Source organism: Orcinus orca, chromosome 5 (genome assembly GCF_937001465.1).
Source record: "Orcinus orca chromosome 5, mOrcOrc1.1, whole genome shotgun sequence".
NCBI classification, from domain to species: domain Eukaryota; kingdom Metazoa; phylum Chordata; class Mammalia; order Artiodactyla; family Delphinidae; genus Orcinus; species Orcinus orca.
This window is the reverse complement of record NC_064563.1, coordinates 77,530,843-77,549,837: the sequence shown is the minus strand read 5'-3', so window position 1 is coordinate 77,549,837 and position 18,995 is coordinate 77,530,843. Positions and strand designations below refer to the sequence as shown.

Here is an 18,995-nt window from a genome sequence, read left to right as displayed (position 1 = left end):
TCATACAGGTAAAACCCCCAAATTAGGATGCAAAAGCAAAGGAATTGATAGTACAGGTAAAAGCCCCAAATACATAAAACACATCATACACATGTATACAAGGTCAAAAACACAGAAAATGGAACATTACATAAAATCACTTTTCCTTTATTTGGCTAATGACAAAAGCCAAAATAACTGAACAATTTAATAACACTCAGACAGGAAAGCAATATACTGAACACCAATTGAGGAAAACGTCCTTGTGGACACCGGCACTGGTGATGGGGCCAACATTCATGCCAAGGCCAGAATTTTTTTCCAAGACTCGTTCTGTTCAGGATCCTCAATATAAAACAACTCAACCAATCAAGTCTCTGTGTTCAAAGCAGTCAGTGCCTCCCTAAGAAGGGTGGGAAAGCCCACTTGGAAGCTAAAAAAACCACAACTGGAGTCATCCTAATGTTAAACCAAGTACTTTTGTTCTCTACCCCAATCTGAATACTAACATTAAACTTTGGCAGAGTATCTTTCTCCTTTGTTTTAAAGAAAATTAACATTTAATAGTATAATCCCAAGAACATGTTCTACTTACTTGGAAAAATAATAGCTAGGGACCACTCTTTATCCCATGACAATCTATTCTGTGAGAGAAAACAAGAACAATCATTGCATGACCTTGAAAAATATAACTTTAAAAATACTTATATTGGTAAGGTTAAAAAAAAATACCATTAGTTAAAAACATTGTTAAGGGAGCTCTTTTCCTACCTGTACTGATTCAACTTCTGGTGATAGTTTGTGCTGACAGAAAATGTAAAAGCTATGGCTTTTAGGGAATTAAACAAAAGCAGTGAAATATACTTGATTTGGAAAGATTTTAGATATAGGGTCTGGAACAGGATTAAAAAGGCAATGAGCTCCAGAAAAACAAAAGCTACCCATACATCAAGAAACAGAATAAAAATCACTGTGAAGAACCATTATGGAGGGAATATTCAAAGACTGCCTGGACAGCTGTGTGGTCAAAAGTAAGAAAAATGTAACTCAGGTGCTGCCTAGGAAGTTATCAGTGATCAGAAAAGGTCAAAAGCTCTCTTGACCTCCCTCAAATTTTTTCTCTCATTCAAGGTTTTCAACCTCCTTGCATCCCCAACCTTCTTACCCAAGCCTCAGCAAGATAATGGTCTTTGGCTCTAGCTATCAGAAGCAGCTGCAGCAGTACAAATGATCCATTTTTATTCCTCTACAATTTCAACCTCCATCCTTCAGTGCTACTGAGTGTAGTGTATGAAAAAAGCAAACTTTTTGCCCAGCTCATCTCAAGGTAACTGCTGAAATGGCACCTCCTCAGCACCGGCTACAGGGCTTCTGTCTCCATTCCCCTTCTATCTTACAGCGAGAGGCTCTGAGGCCAACCAACTTTTTTTTTTGTCTGCGTTGGGTCTTTGCTGCTGTGCGTGGGCTTTCAATAGTTGCGGCAAGCAGGGGCTACTCTTCGTTGTGGTGCGTGGGTTTCTCATTGAGGTGGCTTCTCTTGTTGCAGAGCACAGGCTCTAGGCGTGCGGGCTTCAGTAGCTGTGGCACGTGGGCTCAGTAGTTGCGGCACGCGGGCCCTAGAGCCCGCGGGTTTCAGTAGTTGTGGTGCGTGGGCTCAGTAGTTGTGGTTCGCAGGCTCTAGAGCACAGGCTCAGTAGCTGTGGTGCATGGGCTTAGTTGCTCAGCAGCATGTGTGATCTTCCTGGACCAGGGTTTGAACCTGTGTCCCCTGCATTGGCAGGTGGATTCTTAACCACTGGAAGCCAAGCAACTTTTAAGGCTCTCCCATTTCTGCCACATTTGATCTATTCAGGCTGACAGCTTTGTGTGTGGGATTCAGGGAAACAGCTAATTAAAATTAATGTTAGAAGTTAATATTAACAATAATATTTAAAGATTTACAGATCACATGCATGGTTGTGGAATGCGAACCTCTAACCTCATTTAATTAGGCACAGATGATCAAACAATGCATCATCCCAATAGCTTCTTCCACCCACCCACCCTTGTCCGGCATGTAGGATCACATTTATCCCAAAGTATCTAGCATGCCACGCCATAAAATTTTTTGCTTTCAGTCAAAATTATTTGAAGATATACTAGTGTTAGGAGACTGAGGCCACAGAGGTTCACCAAAAGGGGTGAGAGTTTTCCAAGAACATGTGCACATGCTGGTGCTAGCAGTCTCATGGAGCTTGTCAGCCTAGAGGTCATATTCCAAGGACAGGATATGCCCAAAGCAGCCCATTTACAGAGCGGAGGAGAAGGACCAAAAACTTAAGATCCAGACAATACACGTGAGAAGAGTGACTGCAGGGAGGAAAATCATACTCTGGGCACCTCATTTTCCAAATACACTTGGATAACATGTGTACTTTGAGAGAACACGTAAGTGGGCTTCAGTGGTGATTTCACTGCTTTCCTATTGACAGAAACGGGCAGAATTCCCTAAGAGGCAAGACTGAAGCAGCAAGTTAAAATATGTGATCATATCAGCTTGATCATATCAAGCTGAGTAATATAGGAAAACATTAACTTCAACTGTTCCAAAAAAAGGATTCCAAGCCAAAACTTGTGTAAACCAGATTTGATAGTAAAAATAGCACTTCATGAGAACAGTTAGAAATGTAATTTTCATAGGCCGTCAGGACAAGAGGTTTCCCCCTCTTTGTCCCTCTACTCTGCTGTGCTCTGCGTCTCTGGATGATCTGAGGACCTAGGTAGTCCTGCTGTGCAGGCAGGCAGTGATTCTAGTCACCGATCCTCAGGCAGAAGAGCAAGTTTTAACAGAAGGTGTTTGGGGGGGGACTATGAGATGCTCACAGCCCTAGCAGAGGGGCAAGGAAAGATAAGATGTGGTTTTCTTAGCTGAAAACACTAAAACGCCACCCCCACAAGGGGTATTTATGAGTGATGGGATGGTGCCTGGACATAAGCAATTTTTCACCCTGAACCCAGCTACAGGATTATGATAGATGATGATCTGCTAGGTCATGTACTGTAGGATGCTAGAGGTTTAAAAGGAGCTTATGCTCAACAGCAAGTGTTAAGCTTCAGCATTCTCTGACGTGAAATTTTAGCAGTGAATCCCCTGGGCAACATACCAGGGGAGGTGGAACCAGGCAGAGTGAGAGGGAGGGAACCTACCACACTCTTGTAAAGTGAGCCCTTGCTCGGTGACTTGCTGGAAGGGCAGCAGACGGGAGTCCCTGCCAGCTGCCAACTCTCAGGGGAAAATAAACACCTCATGGAGCACTGGTTCCAGTCAAGGACACTCTTAAGAGGGGAAGAGGTCAAGAAAAGGCTTTAGAAAGGGGTGTGTTTCCTTATGCTTTTGTGCCTATGTTCTGTGCAAATCTCTCTGAATATTCGATATGGCTATGAGCAACATGGATTAACAGATCATGTTCAAACTGCAGACATTTACAAAGTATCCTCTGTAAAAAGCTAGGTAATAAGTATTAAAATAGGAGTCACAGGGCCAGGGACTTACTCTCAGGAAGAAAATTAATCAAAACTGACTTTGCATAAGATTGAGTATTGTCCCACTCCCCTCCTTAATCAGACTAAACCTGGAAGTGTTCCTCCCTTTAAAGGTAGATTACAGGAAAGAGACTGACAAGAGCTCCCAAATAACTGGGCAACAGAGTTTTCTGAGAAGATGAACACAGCAGAAAAACCGTAGCAGATGCCATGTGGTCTGGTTCCATCCCCATCAGTGTCTTCATGGACCCCATTGGGTCCAATAAGAAACTCCTCAGGGAGCAAGAAAACTCAGATCTCCTTCTTCCCATAGCCACATTGACACATGTGCCAGCAGTACACTTAGGGGATTTGTGACTGTTACTCAGCTTTTTGCTTTTTTTAAAGGAAACCAAAATTATGATATTTCCCCTCCAAATCACCCATCAGCATGGCTCATTGCCTGAAGGACTTGGCAAAACAGTTTGCCTCTTTGCCTCAGAACGGAAGGCAAATACTATAGTGTATCAGGAAGAAAAGGCCTCTGGGTATTACACCGCTTCCTTCTGCCCACTCCTTGGGGGCAAAAAATTAGTTCTATTTACTACATTTGAAAGACTAATTTTTTAAAAATTAATAAAAATGACAATTTCCCTGTCAAGATCACATGAACATAAACAGTAGAGCAAAGTCCATGGGGAAGGTATATGGATGCCAAACAGGCTTCTAAGATGTAGTTAGCCTCTTTCTTGGTGGGGGTGGGTGATGTCTCTCAGAGGATAGGCTGTCTGGTCCCCCCATCCTAAGTACTCTTGCCCCAATTGTCTTTCCTTTGTAGCTGTCCTTAGGTTTAGTGTTGGGATCACAATTCAGAATTCAACAGAGAGCTTCTGAAGGTGATGGGACAGAGGGAGGGGAGAGGAAAGGAGAGATGAAAAATTAGTCTTCTTCATCCTCACTGATATCATAGGCTGCAGACTTGTGTCTGGAGAGGTTTGCTGGGGAGGAAGGCGGGGAAGTCTTGCCAGAGAAGGGCCACCGGAAAGAGGGAGAGGGGGAGCGTTCACGAGTGGGACTGCTGCTGGGACTCTGCCTTGGACTGATGGCCTGCAGCATCCGGCCTTTCCCCTCTTTCAGCATATGTTTCTGGGGAGACCAAAAGAAAGAGTTAGAAGAAACCTATGGATCCTACTGAAGCACCACTGGAGGATATGAGACTTCAAATTATCACGAGTGCCCTCTGTAATGTCAAAAGTGATCAAGTAAGCCAGAGGAGGAACATAGCTATAATCCTAAGCAATTTCCTCTCCAAAGTGCTCTATGCTATACTATGTATCTAAGGGTTCCCACCTGCTATCCACTGTCACCCAATCCTTGACCTCTACGTCAAAGGAATTCTTAAAAGGCTACTTGGGTCTGTAGTCCAGGCTGTAGGCAAAAACAAAGGAATTAACTCAGACAAAAGGGTACCTATCCTAGTTTTGGAGTTCTCTGAAGAGAAAATTCCATACACTCCCAGAATAATCTATTCTGGCATCCAAACACCCTCACAGTCAGATCGTTCCTGATATCCTAGGGCTCATCTGCTCATAGCTACACAGGCACCTTTTATTTGGCTCGAAAAGACCCTGCTACTCCTCAAGGACAGAATTCCCACCGTACCCAACGGTCCTGCAGCAGCTGTGTGTAGTGCAGGCAGCTTTCTTTTTACTGCTCTTTGCTCTTTCCTTCCCTTCCACCTCAAACTATAATGTAGAAGCAAGCTGGGCAAGGCTACTCACTTATCTTGTCACCATATTTGGAGGTTGATAGAGAGCTGGCAAAATTATTTAGGAGAATGTATAACCTCTTTCTGTAAAGATTGTTAAAAACTTTCTGGGGATAGTGGAAATATAGTTCTGCCGAACAAGGGGAACAGATTAGATAACTTCTTAATGTCAATGTCCCTTTCTGCTCAAGGATTCTATAATTCCTTCCACAGCATGAGAATTCCCCAGATTTTCATGAATTTCCCTAAATTATCCAGCAAGAAAGAACATACCAGCGCTCCTTCTGGACCAAACATTTCCAGGAAACTTCCAATGAATTCTCGGGATTTCTCCTCCCATTTCTGAATGAGGTCAATGCTTTTTTCTTCTACCTTCTGAACAAATTCTTTTGACTTTTCCTCCACATCTTTCACTTTCTTCTTTACTTTGTCAACTCGCTCCTGCAAGTGGTATTTCTTCTCCTGGATAAAGAAATAACTGCTCTGAGAAATAATACTCATTCTGACCTTCCATACTAAGGGGAAGGAAAAGACTTGGTTTGGCACTCTACTGACACTCCTTTCAGTCTTGAGAATTTCACTTTAATCTATCCCATACTTCTCCAGCATAATAACAGATAAGATATGCTCTGGATGGTCATCTTATACAAAAGTGTAATAATTCTAAGATTGTAGAGCCCAGGACTAAACTAAATGTATAGTGTAAGACCAGTAACAGACAGGCACATACCAAACGAAGTCAGATTTTTTTAAGATGAAACATAAACTTGGAAGATAAACATGCCTAACAAAACCCAAACCCCATTCTAGATGGAGATGTATAGGGAGAGAGCAACAAGATCACTGCACAATATTGCCAACAATAAGCAAACTGTAACAGGTTGAAAAAGGAAATAGTGGGCCTTTTACTTAAGTAATTCATCTATTGTACTGAATTTTTTTCCTCCATCAGTGGCTTATTCTATGATTACAGAGGAGTTGTTTTTTTAATTTTTTAATATTTAGAGGTCTGTTTGCTCATTCGCAAAATAAGGATGATACTCTTTGGTCCTACAGGCTTCCCTAAAGATAAGGGAAAATGGTATGAATCCTCCCAAAGGGAGGGGAGGGGAGGAGTCTTTAGCCAAATGAAAACTATTCTCATTTCCAGATCATAAAGGGGAAGGGGAAGGCGAATATGTTTAGGATTTTTAAACATCTAAAGATAGATTCTGCAGTATAACAACAGCTAGATTGTTAACAACAGCTAGGGTTTACCTGAATAGATAAATCATATTTAAATGAAACCATTTCACCTATTCATAATTCACAGAGCTGGGAGCAAGTGAGGGAGCATGGTAAACTACTTATGTAGAAGATACAGTTAGCAGCTTTCTTGTCTTTTTAAATCAACTTTATTGAGGTATAATTTATATACAAAATGTATAGCAGTTTGTTTATTAAGCTAAAATAAACGTGCTTTCATAAATCAAATTTTAAAAGTTAGGTTCATGTGCCTTGAGAAATTGCATGCAAAATGTTGTGTGTTACTATGCACACAGGGAGAGGATCCACAGCTTTCATCAGATTTGCAAAGACCATCCAGTCAAAAAGAACAAAGGTTAAGAACCACTGTTTTAAATATATTTGATATAAGTACTGTACTTTGTAAGTTCCACGTTCTTATTTATTTAATTGGCTGTATGTCCTTATATCGACGTGTTGATACTAGCTCATAAAGGCAGAAAATGCCTCTAGATATATCCATATGCTCTTTGTAAAGAGCCTGGCATAGCGTTATGTGCAAAGAGGTATCCACTGAGCTTTTGGAGGTGATAATAACAGCAGACTGAAAAGCAAGTTTAACTTAGATGAAGTGAGAGGCAACATGTCCTATAGGGCCAGGGAACTCTAGGATGAGGTTGGAACTCACATTGATAAAGCTGACATTGAGTTCCTTTGCCGTGTAGCCCCTCTGTAGGTTCCGTCTGGCATACACATCATAGTCGCGGACAATTCGGGTGATGATGTCTGATGTGGAGATACCTTCTGTCCTCTGTGTTGGAGCAAACATGCCTAACACAAGAACACATACAAACACTGTGACATTCTGATTAGCTCAGGCAGTAGGACTAGATGGAAACTGGGAGCCACATTCCTTTTCTTTCCTCATAAAGCAGAGTCTGTTATTACTAAGTAAAGTCTGGAAGGAACACTGAATCAAAAGTTAGTAGTAAGGAACATACAGAAGGAACACTGAAGGAACACTGAATCAAAAGTTAGTAGTAAGGAAAGGCCCTAATATTAAGAAAAATATGGGGCTGGAGAAGGGTTTCCTGAAATTAAGAGATATCAAAAGTAGATGTTTAGACTGAGAATTGATGGATATGATGCTATGCCCACCTTAACCTCTTAAGCAAAGTGCGACCTGAAACTGGATGTTAAAGTTCTCACTGTATAAATTTTCCTCTGTAAAGTAGTGATGTGGTTGAATCTCTTGTCACTGCCCCTAAGACTCCATAAAATGAGGATGCACATCAACTTACTCACCTGCTTCCTTGATGTGCTTATAAACATCATCACTCCCAGCAGAAGAGTAAGGGATGTCATCATGGGCTACAAAATCAATCTGAAAGTAAGGAAACATGTTTAAAACCCAGCATAACTGCCATTCAGAAAGAACCAGTAAACACTCTCAGGACCAGAAAAAGGACAAGGAGAGGCGAGGCCTCAAATGAACTTCTGTCTTTATCTCTCTTTGCTTTGCTCATAAATTCCATGATTCATTCACAAGCCACCCAACCTAATTATTCGTGGATCATAAACATGAAGCTAGCCAGCTTCTTTTTTAGCTATTCCTCCTGGTCTACTGGAAGTGCTACCCTCACACTGTATACCAGTCACCATGCTGTGGTAAACAGGCCTAGAGGATTTTCTGGTATGCTAGTTAGTGGGTGGAATCAAGGAAAGAAGAAAGGAAATCTCCCCACCCTCCTGGGTCTACAAGGATGGGTCAAATAGGGTTTCTAAAAATATAAGAAAGAGGTCACTTCTTTGTTAACTGGTTTCTCAGTCCATGAGATGAGTGGGAATACAAAAATAGCAACCAAGAGCACTTTTACTAGAATCGATACATCTGTACTCCTGAGAAATGCAAAGCCCAAGGCCATAAAAGACCTTTAAGTCTCAGATCTATTACTTTACTACTGTCAATACCTCTCACACTGGGATCAATTATCTTTCTAAACCTCACTCATTTACTCCTTCCTGAATAGGCCATATGCCCTTTGCTAATATAATTGCTAACACCACCACACCCAGCTCCCAGAAGCCACTGTAATGTGAAGTACGCTCATCAGGACTATGTCAGGGACTCTCGGCTAACATCTCAATTACCCATGAACAACTTGTCAGGGATCCATAGGCAGCAAATTGAAAATAAGAATGGTGAGCAAGCAAGACTCATGGTTGAGGATACACTGCTAACACGGAGGAAAGGGAATATGGAAGTTCCTCTAACCTCTTCTGCCTGGGCTTGCCTGGCTATGTTGCTGAGAATAATCTTGCTCATCACCCTTGGTACCACTGGCTGCTAAATGTTGAAGCAGTAAAGCTAGAGAATTATAAAAGTTCTGTCCTAATCCTAAACAGTTACAACAAATATCCCTTAGCTTCAGGCCTACCCAAATACTGCTTTTGAAGCACTTTGGCTACTTTTGTTCTTTCCTGCCTCGTTGAACAATTCACCTTCAACATTCTCCACACCACTGTAAGAGAACTGACAATATGCTTGCTGGTTCCTCAAGCTCAAGGGCCTCCAACATGACCTGATAAATTCTTCTCAGCTATCAGCTATAAACCCCTCTTTTGTAGGAAACGTGTTGCTTTAATGTGGGAAAATAAAAAGGAGATAAGGGTTTTTTTATAATACCAACTCACTGAGAAAAAGTGAGAAACCTCCCTAGTTTCTGATCCCACATAATTTCTAGCCTGAAATCAAAAGTCTTGAAACTAAATTTAAGTCAATACAAGAGAAGTCTATGTTTATATATCTTATTTCCTGGAATGTGAACTCCTTGAGAGCATGTCTGGGGCTGTGTATACTCTAAAAAGACCGGTATGCTGTGAGGATAGATACGCCTATAATGGGGGGGAGGAGGTGCGACAGACTCACATAACTGAAGAGTTCAATTTCTTTTTTTTATAAGATTTTTTTTTAATCATTTATTTTTGGCTGCGTCTTCGTTGCTGCGTGCAGGCTTTCTCTAGTTGTGGCGAGTGGGGACTACTCTTCGTTGTGGTGCGCAGGCTTCTCATTGCGGTGGCTCTGCAAGTTGCAGAGCACGGGCTCTAGTCGCGCGGGCTTCAGTAGTTATGGTGTGCAGGCTCAGTAGTTGTGGCGCACAGGTCCAGCTGCTCCGCAGCATGTGGGACGTTCCCGGACCAGGACCCGAACCCATGTCCCCTGCATTGGCAGGCGGATTCCCAACCACTGCGCCACCAGGGAAGCCCTGAAGAGTTCAATTTCTAGCCCTGCTAGAGTGTGACCTGGTTATTTGGCCTCTCTGGCCCTGTTCTCATATGTAAAGTGGAAATAACTAATAACTACCCAATAGGATTTTTGTGGGGAACAAATGAAATATAATGGATGCAAAAGTGCTTGTAAACCATCAAACCCAAGAAAAATGTCAGGGATGACTATTATTAGAAGTAATAACACTGTTACCTCTTCTATGTGAAATTTACATAGAAGATAGAAGTAAAATAAGGCTAGTGGAAAACTAGCCATAGTACCAGAAGTCTTGAAAGTTGAAGAAATTCCAGAACAGGGAATGGAAACATGTGTTCAGTTTCTTACCCGGTGTTCTGCCAGGAACTCTGGTGTCAGGGTCCAGGGGGCATTCCTCACCACCTCATCCACATAGCGGCAGTGCTGCACTGCATCATAGCGCTCATTTTCATTCATCACGGTGAAGCCTTTGAAGTTGTGTGTTAGCTCATCACTGCAAACTGAGTTCACCACAACATAAGGTTGTAAGTCAAAGTCCCCTCTGCTTAACCACTCCTCAATCATCAACCTCTCATTTCCCAACCTCTCATAACCAATCTCCCCAACCTGTGTAAGAGTCTTCTGGATTTGGCTCAGTCTGGATAACAGTGCTTTTCCTAATCCAAGATACACCTTCAGGAGCAACATTCACTAAATATTTTCACACTTTGGAGAGGAGAGGATACAATGGAGGACTAAGATCTTTGGCTTTGAAATGAAACTACTGTGCATCCTGTATCAATTAACAGTTTTAAAAAATGTTTTCCTATTATACTTTTATTAGACTGGACTGGACAACATAACATTAGCTTAGCAGACTTTTGTACTTCAGTTGACTCAGAATGATAAACTGAAATCTAAAGCAAATGCTCTTCTTAAGTAGCATTTATTCTTAATGCTATTCTGACCACCCCCGCCCGCACTGGGGGTCAGACTGCAGAAACGCGGCCAAAACCAGCGAGATAAATCCTGGACGTCTCAAGTCAATGAGCTTAGAGCTTCTCTCTCCAGGTTTATACAGTTCAGGTTTTATATACTTCATGTTCTTCATATATTTCACATTTTAAAGAGGCTGCACTATATCTCTCATTTGAAAACCAACATAAGAGGCAATGTACTTGGGTTATAAAGATAGGAGAAAAGAGGCTACCATAATTTTTTTCTGGACAGCACCTAAAGTCATCAGATGTTTTCTTACCTCCCACAATGAGATATGTATTAGGGAAAAGGTTCTTTGCTTGCATCAGGGCCCGGGCATGACCAGAATGAAATAAGTCAAATATTCCATCTGCATAAACTCTCACAGGCCGTTCACCTAAATCCAAAGGAAAGAATTTATCACAGAAATACATTGATTCAATACCTCATATTTAACAAATGGAAATGGCACTGTGTGACTGTTCCACCCCTGCAGAGCCCCCTTTTAAGGTGTTCTCTGGATATTCACCTTTATTGGGGGTACTTTGGGGTTCTGAGGAATAACATCACAGGCTTCCTTGACTACAAAAACACTCTTGGCATCATATCCACTAACTCTCTTTGTTAGCCTGGTTGTACCAAACTGCTCAGGTAATTGGATTTCATGACTGCTTTTTCTTAAAGTTATTTTAGAAGTGAAGGGAAGAGTTATACAAGAGCTATATCTGAAACTTCAAAATCTTCGCCTTCGGTTTATGTTTAAACTGCAGTTATGTTTAAACAGAGTACAATTAAACTATGCTCTGGCTGCCTGCTCTCTGTTTTTCAAGCTGCCTTGATTACTAATAACTAATACTTTGCTTTGAAAATAAAATACTTTGCTTTGAAGGTAAAGAGTGATGCAGAGGGGTGAGATTGCTTCACAGTCCCAGATTCACCCTTAATAACTGCTCTGTGATAACAGATGGAGTTCCTTCAAGCATTTCTCCTTGATAGTGAGCATGTTACACTTTCTCAGTAGAGGGTGATATATCAGGTATTTGAAAATCAAATATAAATATTTTAGGACTTTATATTAGAGCCTTTCCTCTTCCCCTGTCCATTAGTGAGAATAACAGAGAACTGATTGTCAATTTATTTTTAGTGGTAGTGGACTATGAAAGAAAAGGAGGAAATGATTTCTTGGGGTACAAGCCTAATTCCAAAGCCAAATAAACACACTGAGAATGGAATTGATATAATGGTTCAGCATGCTTCAAATGATAAACCTAATGGGTCCTAGTAACATATTTCCACTACTTGAATAAAGGAAGAGCTGATTCACTGTAGCAGCAGAAAATAATAGTAGGGGCATCTACATCATTCTTCGAAAGAAGGGCCAGAGCCTCATCAAATACACCATACTGAAGGTAAGGATAAGATACATCTCCTTCCTGCCTTGAGGACGGTGAATCAAGGGGGAGGAAACTGGTTCTCAGGAGGTTTATGGACTTTTCTTTATAGATAGCTTTATCCATACAAAAGTCGCTTTTAAACTGAGAAATTATACACTGCTGATAGAAGTATAAATTGGTACAACTCTTAAGGATGGCAATTAGGCAATATCTGTGAAAAGACAAATGACAAATGTTTATACCCTTTGGCCCAGTTATTCCAATTCTAGGAATTTACCTCACAGATATGTTTGTAAATATGTATGCAGATTGCATTATTGAATGCAGCACTGTTGGTAATAGCAAAAGTTTGGAAACAACCTAAATTTCAGTGGAAGACTGAATATGACATGATCCACCCATTAAAAGTGTGGGAAGATTTATATATTATTTGCTTAGATATCCACAAGAAATTGGTAATACTGGGCTTCCCTGGTGGCGCAGTGGTTAGGAATCTGCCTGCCAATGCAGGGGACATGGGTTCGAGCCCTGGTCAGGGAGGATCCCACATACCGTGGAGCAACTAGGTCTGTGCGCCACAACTACTGAGCCTGCAATCTAGAGCCCACGAGCCACAACTACTGAAGCCCGCGCATCTAGAGCCCATGATCCGCAACAAGAGAAGTCACCACACTGAGAAGCCTGTGCACCGCAATGAAGAGTAGCCCTCGCTCGCCGCAACTAGAGAAAGCCTGCACACAGCAACAAAGTCCCATTGCAGGCAAAAATAAATTAAATAAATAAATAAATAAGAAATTGGTAATTCTGGTTACCTGTAAAAGGGATACTAGGTGGCTGTGAGACAGTAGTGAGAGGAAGTCATTTCACTCTGTGTCTTTTTTGTACTTTATGAATGTTAGGTCACAGGAATGTACTAATTTTATAATACAGGAAATAAAAATTTTAAATAAAATAAATACACTAATACAATGAAAAACTGAGAAATAATATGACGGATTTAAAGAGTCAGAAAAATTATAGCCCAAGCTTGCCAACCAGCCTCACTCCTTTGTAATCTTAATCTCTTTAAGCCTCAGTTTCCTCATCTATAAAACAAAGCAAAACAAAACAAAACCTGAGTAATATAATCTCTCTTCTACATCCTAGAAATCATGACCATGAAGTAACTAATATACTTCTATCTTTCCTAAACAAGTCCAGAGTGGCTATGATCTCACTTTATTTGATCCTAAAAGACAAACAATAGAATATAAAATTTGAGAATACTGTACTGTTGTTTCTACACCAAGGGCAAAGTGTGATGAGGGAGATTTAGCCAGTAAACACATTTCCTGTATAGTGGCAATAGCACAGACACTGTTGATTAAGTGGCTATTTGCCAGCAGTTAAACATCCCATATTAGGCCAAGCCACCTCTGAACCCTTTCTTGGAGCAATCCCTGATGTGCCTCTTGCCCTCTTAGCATTTCCCCAGTCAGCTTCCCAACCTCTCAATTCCCCATGACTTAACCGCAAGTCTTTGGCAAACCCAGGCCTGTATATTAACCAAATGACCAGAAGGGGCCACTGTTGAACTAAAAATCTGGGGAGAAAGCATGCGTTATCCATTCTTTTACCAAGTGGCTATTGGTCAGGATGACTATACCCTCTGATTTATATCTGTTGTTCCAGTTCACTATCAAGGGCAACTGCTTTCATTCTCAAAAATAGTCTTGATTTGGGTTACAAATTATAGTCTTTTCACTACTGCTAGACTAAGTAACTAGATGTTCTCCTTTAAGCAGAAGAGACCCGGGTTTCAATTTATTATCTCTTTTGATATATTCTCTCAAATAGCTACCACTGAAAAATTCATCTTTAACAGATTTCCACTGCCCTTCAGACTTTGCCTTTTTCTTCCTTTCTCCAAGAGAACATACTGCTGGGTTTTTTTCTTGGATTACTCCAAGATTACACAAACTTCCCTCTTGTACTCCCTTAACCTCCCTAAGTGAAAACCTGGGGGCAGGGGGAGGGATGCCCCTTGAACCAGTTATTGGTTTAAAATTCACTAACTATATGGCATGTGTAGATTCTTTATTTGTTTATTCCTTGTCTGGCACTGGCATGAAGACAGTCACTTACTTGATTATTTAACATAAAACTGAACAGACAGAATAAGATAAAGGAAAAACCAGAGGTCAAGTTAGACTGGCAAATTTTACAGGCCAATTTGTGACTATCTGTTCCACCCAAACTTCAATCAGCTTGCTGATAAGCCTTCTATTATTTATAACTAATGTCTATATAAAGAATAGCACCACTCCAGGATGAAAAGAACACAAAGATGGAAAAACTTAGGTTTTTAGCTTCAATTCTATCACTAATTATTTGTTTTACTGTTTCACTTCTTAGTTTCTATGGACCTATATTCATGTATATAACGAAGAGAGTATAAAGTATATAATCTCATAAATGACTTACTTATAAAATTCTACTATTCTAAAATTTAGAAAGTAATTTATTAGTGTTTGTTAATTATAAGTTGCAAAACTTGGAAACAGTATACATATACATACATACATTTTTCCTATCACAAATGGTATGTGGCTAGATTAGCAACTAGGTGGCTAATATAACTAATGTGATCAGATCTGAGTGAGGTACTGCATTCTGAATGTGTGTCATTAGAGAGTATATGAAAAGTTCTTGCCCTCAACAGGCTCTACTATCACATCTGAATGTGATCCTTGAACTGTCTAGTGGCATTCTGAAGTCTGACCTGCCACCACTACACTGTTACATACAGCCTGTCTTTCCTTGTTGTCATTTTACTCTGCCCCATTAGCCTGCCTATTACTGGAGTAAGAGGAGCCAACCCCAAAAAATCACATCATAAACCAGAAGGGTTGTGATCAACATAAGCTATATCTAAACACTTTTGCAAAAGGAAAGCATTCTCTTTTTGAGGACCCCAAAACCATACTCCATACAGCCAAGATATAACCAAGGGTTATTGGGACCCCTAGCCTAACACTGTCCAGCATTCATTTCTATTCATATTTCAGTACTCCTAAGTTACAACAGAGAGTAAACATACTAACACAATTAAGAAGTAACTACAAATATCTTCTATATACTGAAAATGTATAGATTTGTGGCTATAACTACCTCTTATTCCCTAGTGCTTGCCTGGGTTGAGTCCAGCCCTACATTTACAGAGTAAACACTCACCACAGTAATCAAAAGAAATGAAAAAGGATTGGGAAAAAAAGGAGAAATGGAGAATTTACAGAGAAGTAAGAACAGATGCCTATAGGACTTTGTAATCATAACAAATGCTTGTGGAAGTTTCTATTTATGATAATCCCTAAAACCAACTGCCCAAAACTATCTGGAATACATATTAATAATTTATGAGGCCAGAAATTGCTACTTAATAATGTAAACTAAGTATACAAATAAAGAGTATGGGCTTTGAAAATAATAAAGCAAGTCTTTTTTAAAAAAACCTGGGGGCTTCCCTGGTGGCACAGTGGTTAAGAATCCACCTGCCAATGCAGGGGACATGGGTTCGAGCCCTGGTCTGGGAAGATCCCACATGCCGCGGAGCAACTAAGCCCATGTGCCACAACTACTGAGCCTGCGCTCTAGAGCCCACGAGCCACAACTACTGAGCCCGTTCACCTAGAGCGGTGCTCTGCAACAAGAGAAGCCACCGCAATGAGAAGCCCACTCAACACAACGAAGAGTAGCCCCCACTTGCCGCAACTAGAGAAAGCCCGCACTCAGCAACAAAGACCCTATGCAGCCAAATTAATTAATTAATTAAAAAAATAAAAATTAAAAAAATTTAAAAACCTGGGAAACTATAATATCAATAAAGATAAAATTAAGTGATAAGCATCTCCCAACTTAGGATAGCTTTGTCTGTCCTCTATCAGTCAGCAGCATCATACTAGTGCACTGACAGACAGAAAGGAAAACTTAGTGGGAAATTCTGAAGGCTATTAAAAATGTGACAGTCTGACATATTATTTGGACCTTTATAAAAACAGACAAGATTATAAACCCGCTCAGGCTAATATCTTATTGTCTCTGCTCCTCTATATCTCACGTCACAGCTGTGATGATAACAGCCCCCCCAAAAAGTGTGTACCACTGTATCTCATAGCTGTGACAAAATACTGGGAAATTAGTATACAATATAAATGAAATTTTATGGAATACAGTTATCCTCCCAAATAGAACAGCAAGTGAGATGGGAGAAACCCCTCTCAAGCAGCTTTTACAGGTAAACTGAGGGAAGAATATAGTGAGTAGGTATACATTTGATAAGTACAATTGAATGCTAAAAACAATAGTAAAACAACAAAATAATTCATCATTTACTTACAAGGAGTTCCTCTGCTGGCTTCTTCCATGGTTACCCTGACATAGGGCTTACTAAAGTCTACTTCAATTTCATCAGAAAAAGGCGCTGGCTGCCGTAAGCCCTTAAGAAGAGGAAAGTGAAGGAAAAGAAAAATTCAATGGTATAAACTAAAATACTCAAAAATGGCAGCTTTAAAGAATAATCAGTTATTCAACATGCTGTGATTAAAATTTTTCCTAAAAGTTCATAACCTTAAAAAGAAAAAAGATAAAAGCATTCCAAAATGACAAGTGAAAGTTGCAACCTTTTACCAAATGGGCAAATCATGGCATGAAAGATAAATGTCTTCATGGTGATTTCAGAATAGGACTGAGGAAGGTGGCTGAGAACCTAAGCACAGTCCCAACTAACTGGGTCCAGAATGACAGCTCCTCTGCCAGACGGCAGAACAGCCAACCCTGATCTATGTGATGAAATTGCCAAGGTTCACAAGTGCCTTTTCATACCACTTCAACTATGGGACTGGGAAGGCAAACAGCTGCCATGTGCTTTAAGTACGATCATCACTGTATAATGCTTTACACTGTAAATATGTTCTAATTCTCATTAACAGCCCTGTGAGGCAAGTAGTACAATAGTTAGTATCCTCAATTTAAAGATGAGGAAAATGAGATTCAGAGAAGTTATATGAATTGCATGCAATTACTCAGAGGCAATGCTGAAATAAAAATGTAGGTATGCTCTTTCCTCCTTAGAGGAAAGCCTTACTTAAGAGCTTTTGTTAAATCTATTCCTAAGTATTTTATTCTATTTGATGCTTTTGAACTGTTTACTTAATTTTATTTTTGGATTGGTCCTTGCCAGTATATAGAAATGCAATTGATTTGTATGTGTGTATGTGTATCAGTGTGAGTAATTTCAGTTGACTCATCTCCTGTGGCTTTGTTAAACTCAATTATCAGTTCTAGCAGTTTGTTTGGTAGATTCCTTAGGACTGTCTACATATGAGATCATGTTGCCTGTGAATAAAGACAGTTTACTCCTTTAAAATCTGGATGGCTTTAAATTCCTTTTATTACCCATTATTGCACTAGTAAACCTCTAGTACAATGCTGAATAGAGGCGGCAAAGACAAATATCCTTGCCTTGTTCCCAGTCTTAGGGGAGAAGCATGCAATCTTTCAACACTAAATTATTATCTTAGCTGTAGGTTTTTCTTAGATGCCCTTTATCAGGTTGAGAAATCTCTCTTCATTTTGTAGTTCGCTGAGAGTTGTTTTTTTTTTTGGCTGTGCCATGAGGCTTATGAGATCTTAGTTCCCCAACCAGGGATCGAACCCAGGCCACGGCAGTGAAAGTGCCTGGGTTCGATCCCTGGTCGGGGAACTAAGGACCGCCAGGGAATTCCCTGTTGAGTTTTTTAATGAACGAACATTGGATTTTGTCACATGCCTTTTCTACATTATTGAAACAATCATATTTTGGTTTTGTCTTTTATTTTATTAATTACGGTGTATTAGATTAATTGATTTTAGAATGTTAAGCCAACCTTGCATTCCTGAGTGAAATTCTTCTTGGACACATTGTATAAATCTTTTTATATGTTCTTGGATTCAATTTGTTAATATATTGTTAAGGACTTTTGCATCTAAGTTTGTGAGGGATTTTGAACTATAATGTTCTTTTCTTGTGCTGTTTTTGCCTGTCTTTGCTATCTGGCCTCATAAAATTGGTTAGGAAATGTTCTCTCCTCTATTCTCTGAAAGTGGATAGGATTGATATTATTTCTTCCTTAAATGTCTGATAGAATTCACCAGGGAAGTCATTTGTGTCTGACTTTGTCTTTGTAGGAAGATTTTTTTAAAGACAATTCAATACTTTACTTGGCATAGGTCTATTCAGATTTTCTATCTTTTTCTTGGATCAGTTTTGGTAATTTGTCTCTTTCTAGGAATATGTCTATTTCATCTAAATTGTCACATTTTTTTGGCATGAAATTGTTCATAACATTCCCTTACAATTCTTTTAATTTCTGTTGGGCTATAGTGATGTTTACTTAGATTTTTAAATTACACATAGATCACATTGTGACTGGGCTAAATTCAGAAACTGGGAAGACATTGTTTTGTTTTGATTTCAGATAAGGATAGATTTTTAAAATAAGGCTTTAAAATTAAAATATATTTCTTTTAAAGAGCACTTATATAAGCTTAGTTTAAAATATGCTAAAGCTATAAGAAAAACATTTTAAGGAAATGTGTGTGTGTTATCCTTTTTTAGAACGTTTTTTTAAAAAGGTTAAGAATAGACCAAGGATACAAATGTGTGATTTTCTGAAGTTATTAGAAATTTACCTACAGATAAAATTAGAAAAAAACAATTTATCCTCTAGAAGTTAGCATGCAAAGAGTTGCCTAACAGTAATTTGTGTTTCTAAAAGTATATGCTAGTCACAAAATAACAGACATTCTACGATTCTATCTATACGAAGGTCAAAAACAGGCAAAGCTGATCTATGGTTAATAGAAGTCAGAGAACAAAGAAAACAAATCT

At 39.7% G+C, this 18,995-nt stretch overlaps 1 protein-coding gene across 5 annotated transcripts in view; it reads right to left on the bottom strand.

The window, feature by feature from the left end:
* Positions 1-126: 126 nt before the first annotated feature.
* PCYT1A (phosphate cytidylyltransferase 1A, choline) overlaps positions 127-18,995 on the bottom strand; it is a 44,604-nt gene continuing 25,735 nt past the window's right edge. For all 5 annotated transcript variants that reach the window (XM_012536360.3, XM_033403800.2, XM_033403799.2 and 2 more), the window contains exons 3-9: positions 16,464-16,563; positions 10,975-11,091; positions 10,086-10,237; positions 7,778-7,856; positions 7,161-7,303; positions 5,522-5,710; positions 127-4,626 (exon numbers count right to left, since the gene is read on the bottom strand). In XM_012536360.3, the coding sequence (XP_012391814.1) occupies positions 4,420-4,626; positions 5,522-5,710; positions 7,161-7,303; positions 7,778-7,856; positions 10,086-10,237; positions 10,975-11,091; positions 16,464-16,563 (987 nt within the window). In that variant the 3' untranslated portion in view covers positions 127-4,419. The remainder of the gene's footprint in view (positions 4,627-5,521; positions 5,711-7,160; positions 7,304-7,777; positions 7,857-10,085; positions 10,238-10,974; positions 11,092-16,463; positions 16,564-18,995) is intronic.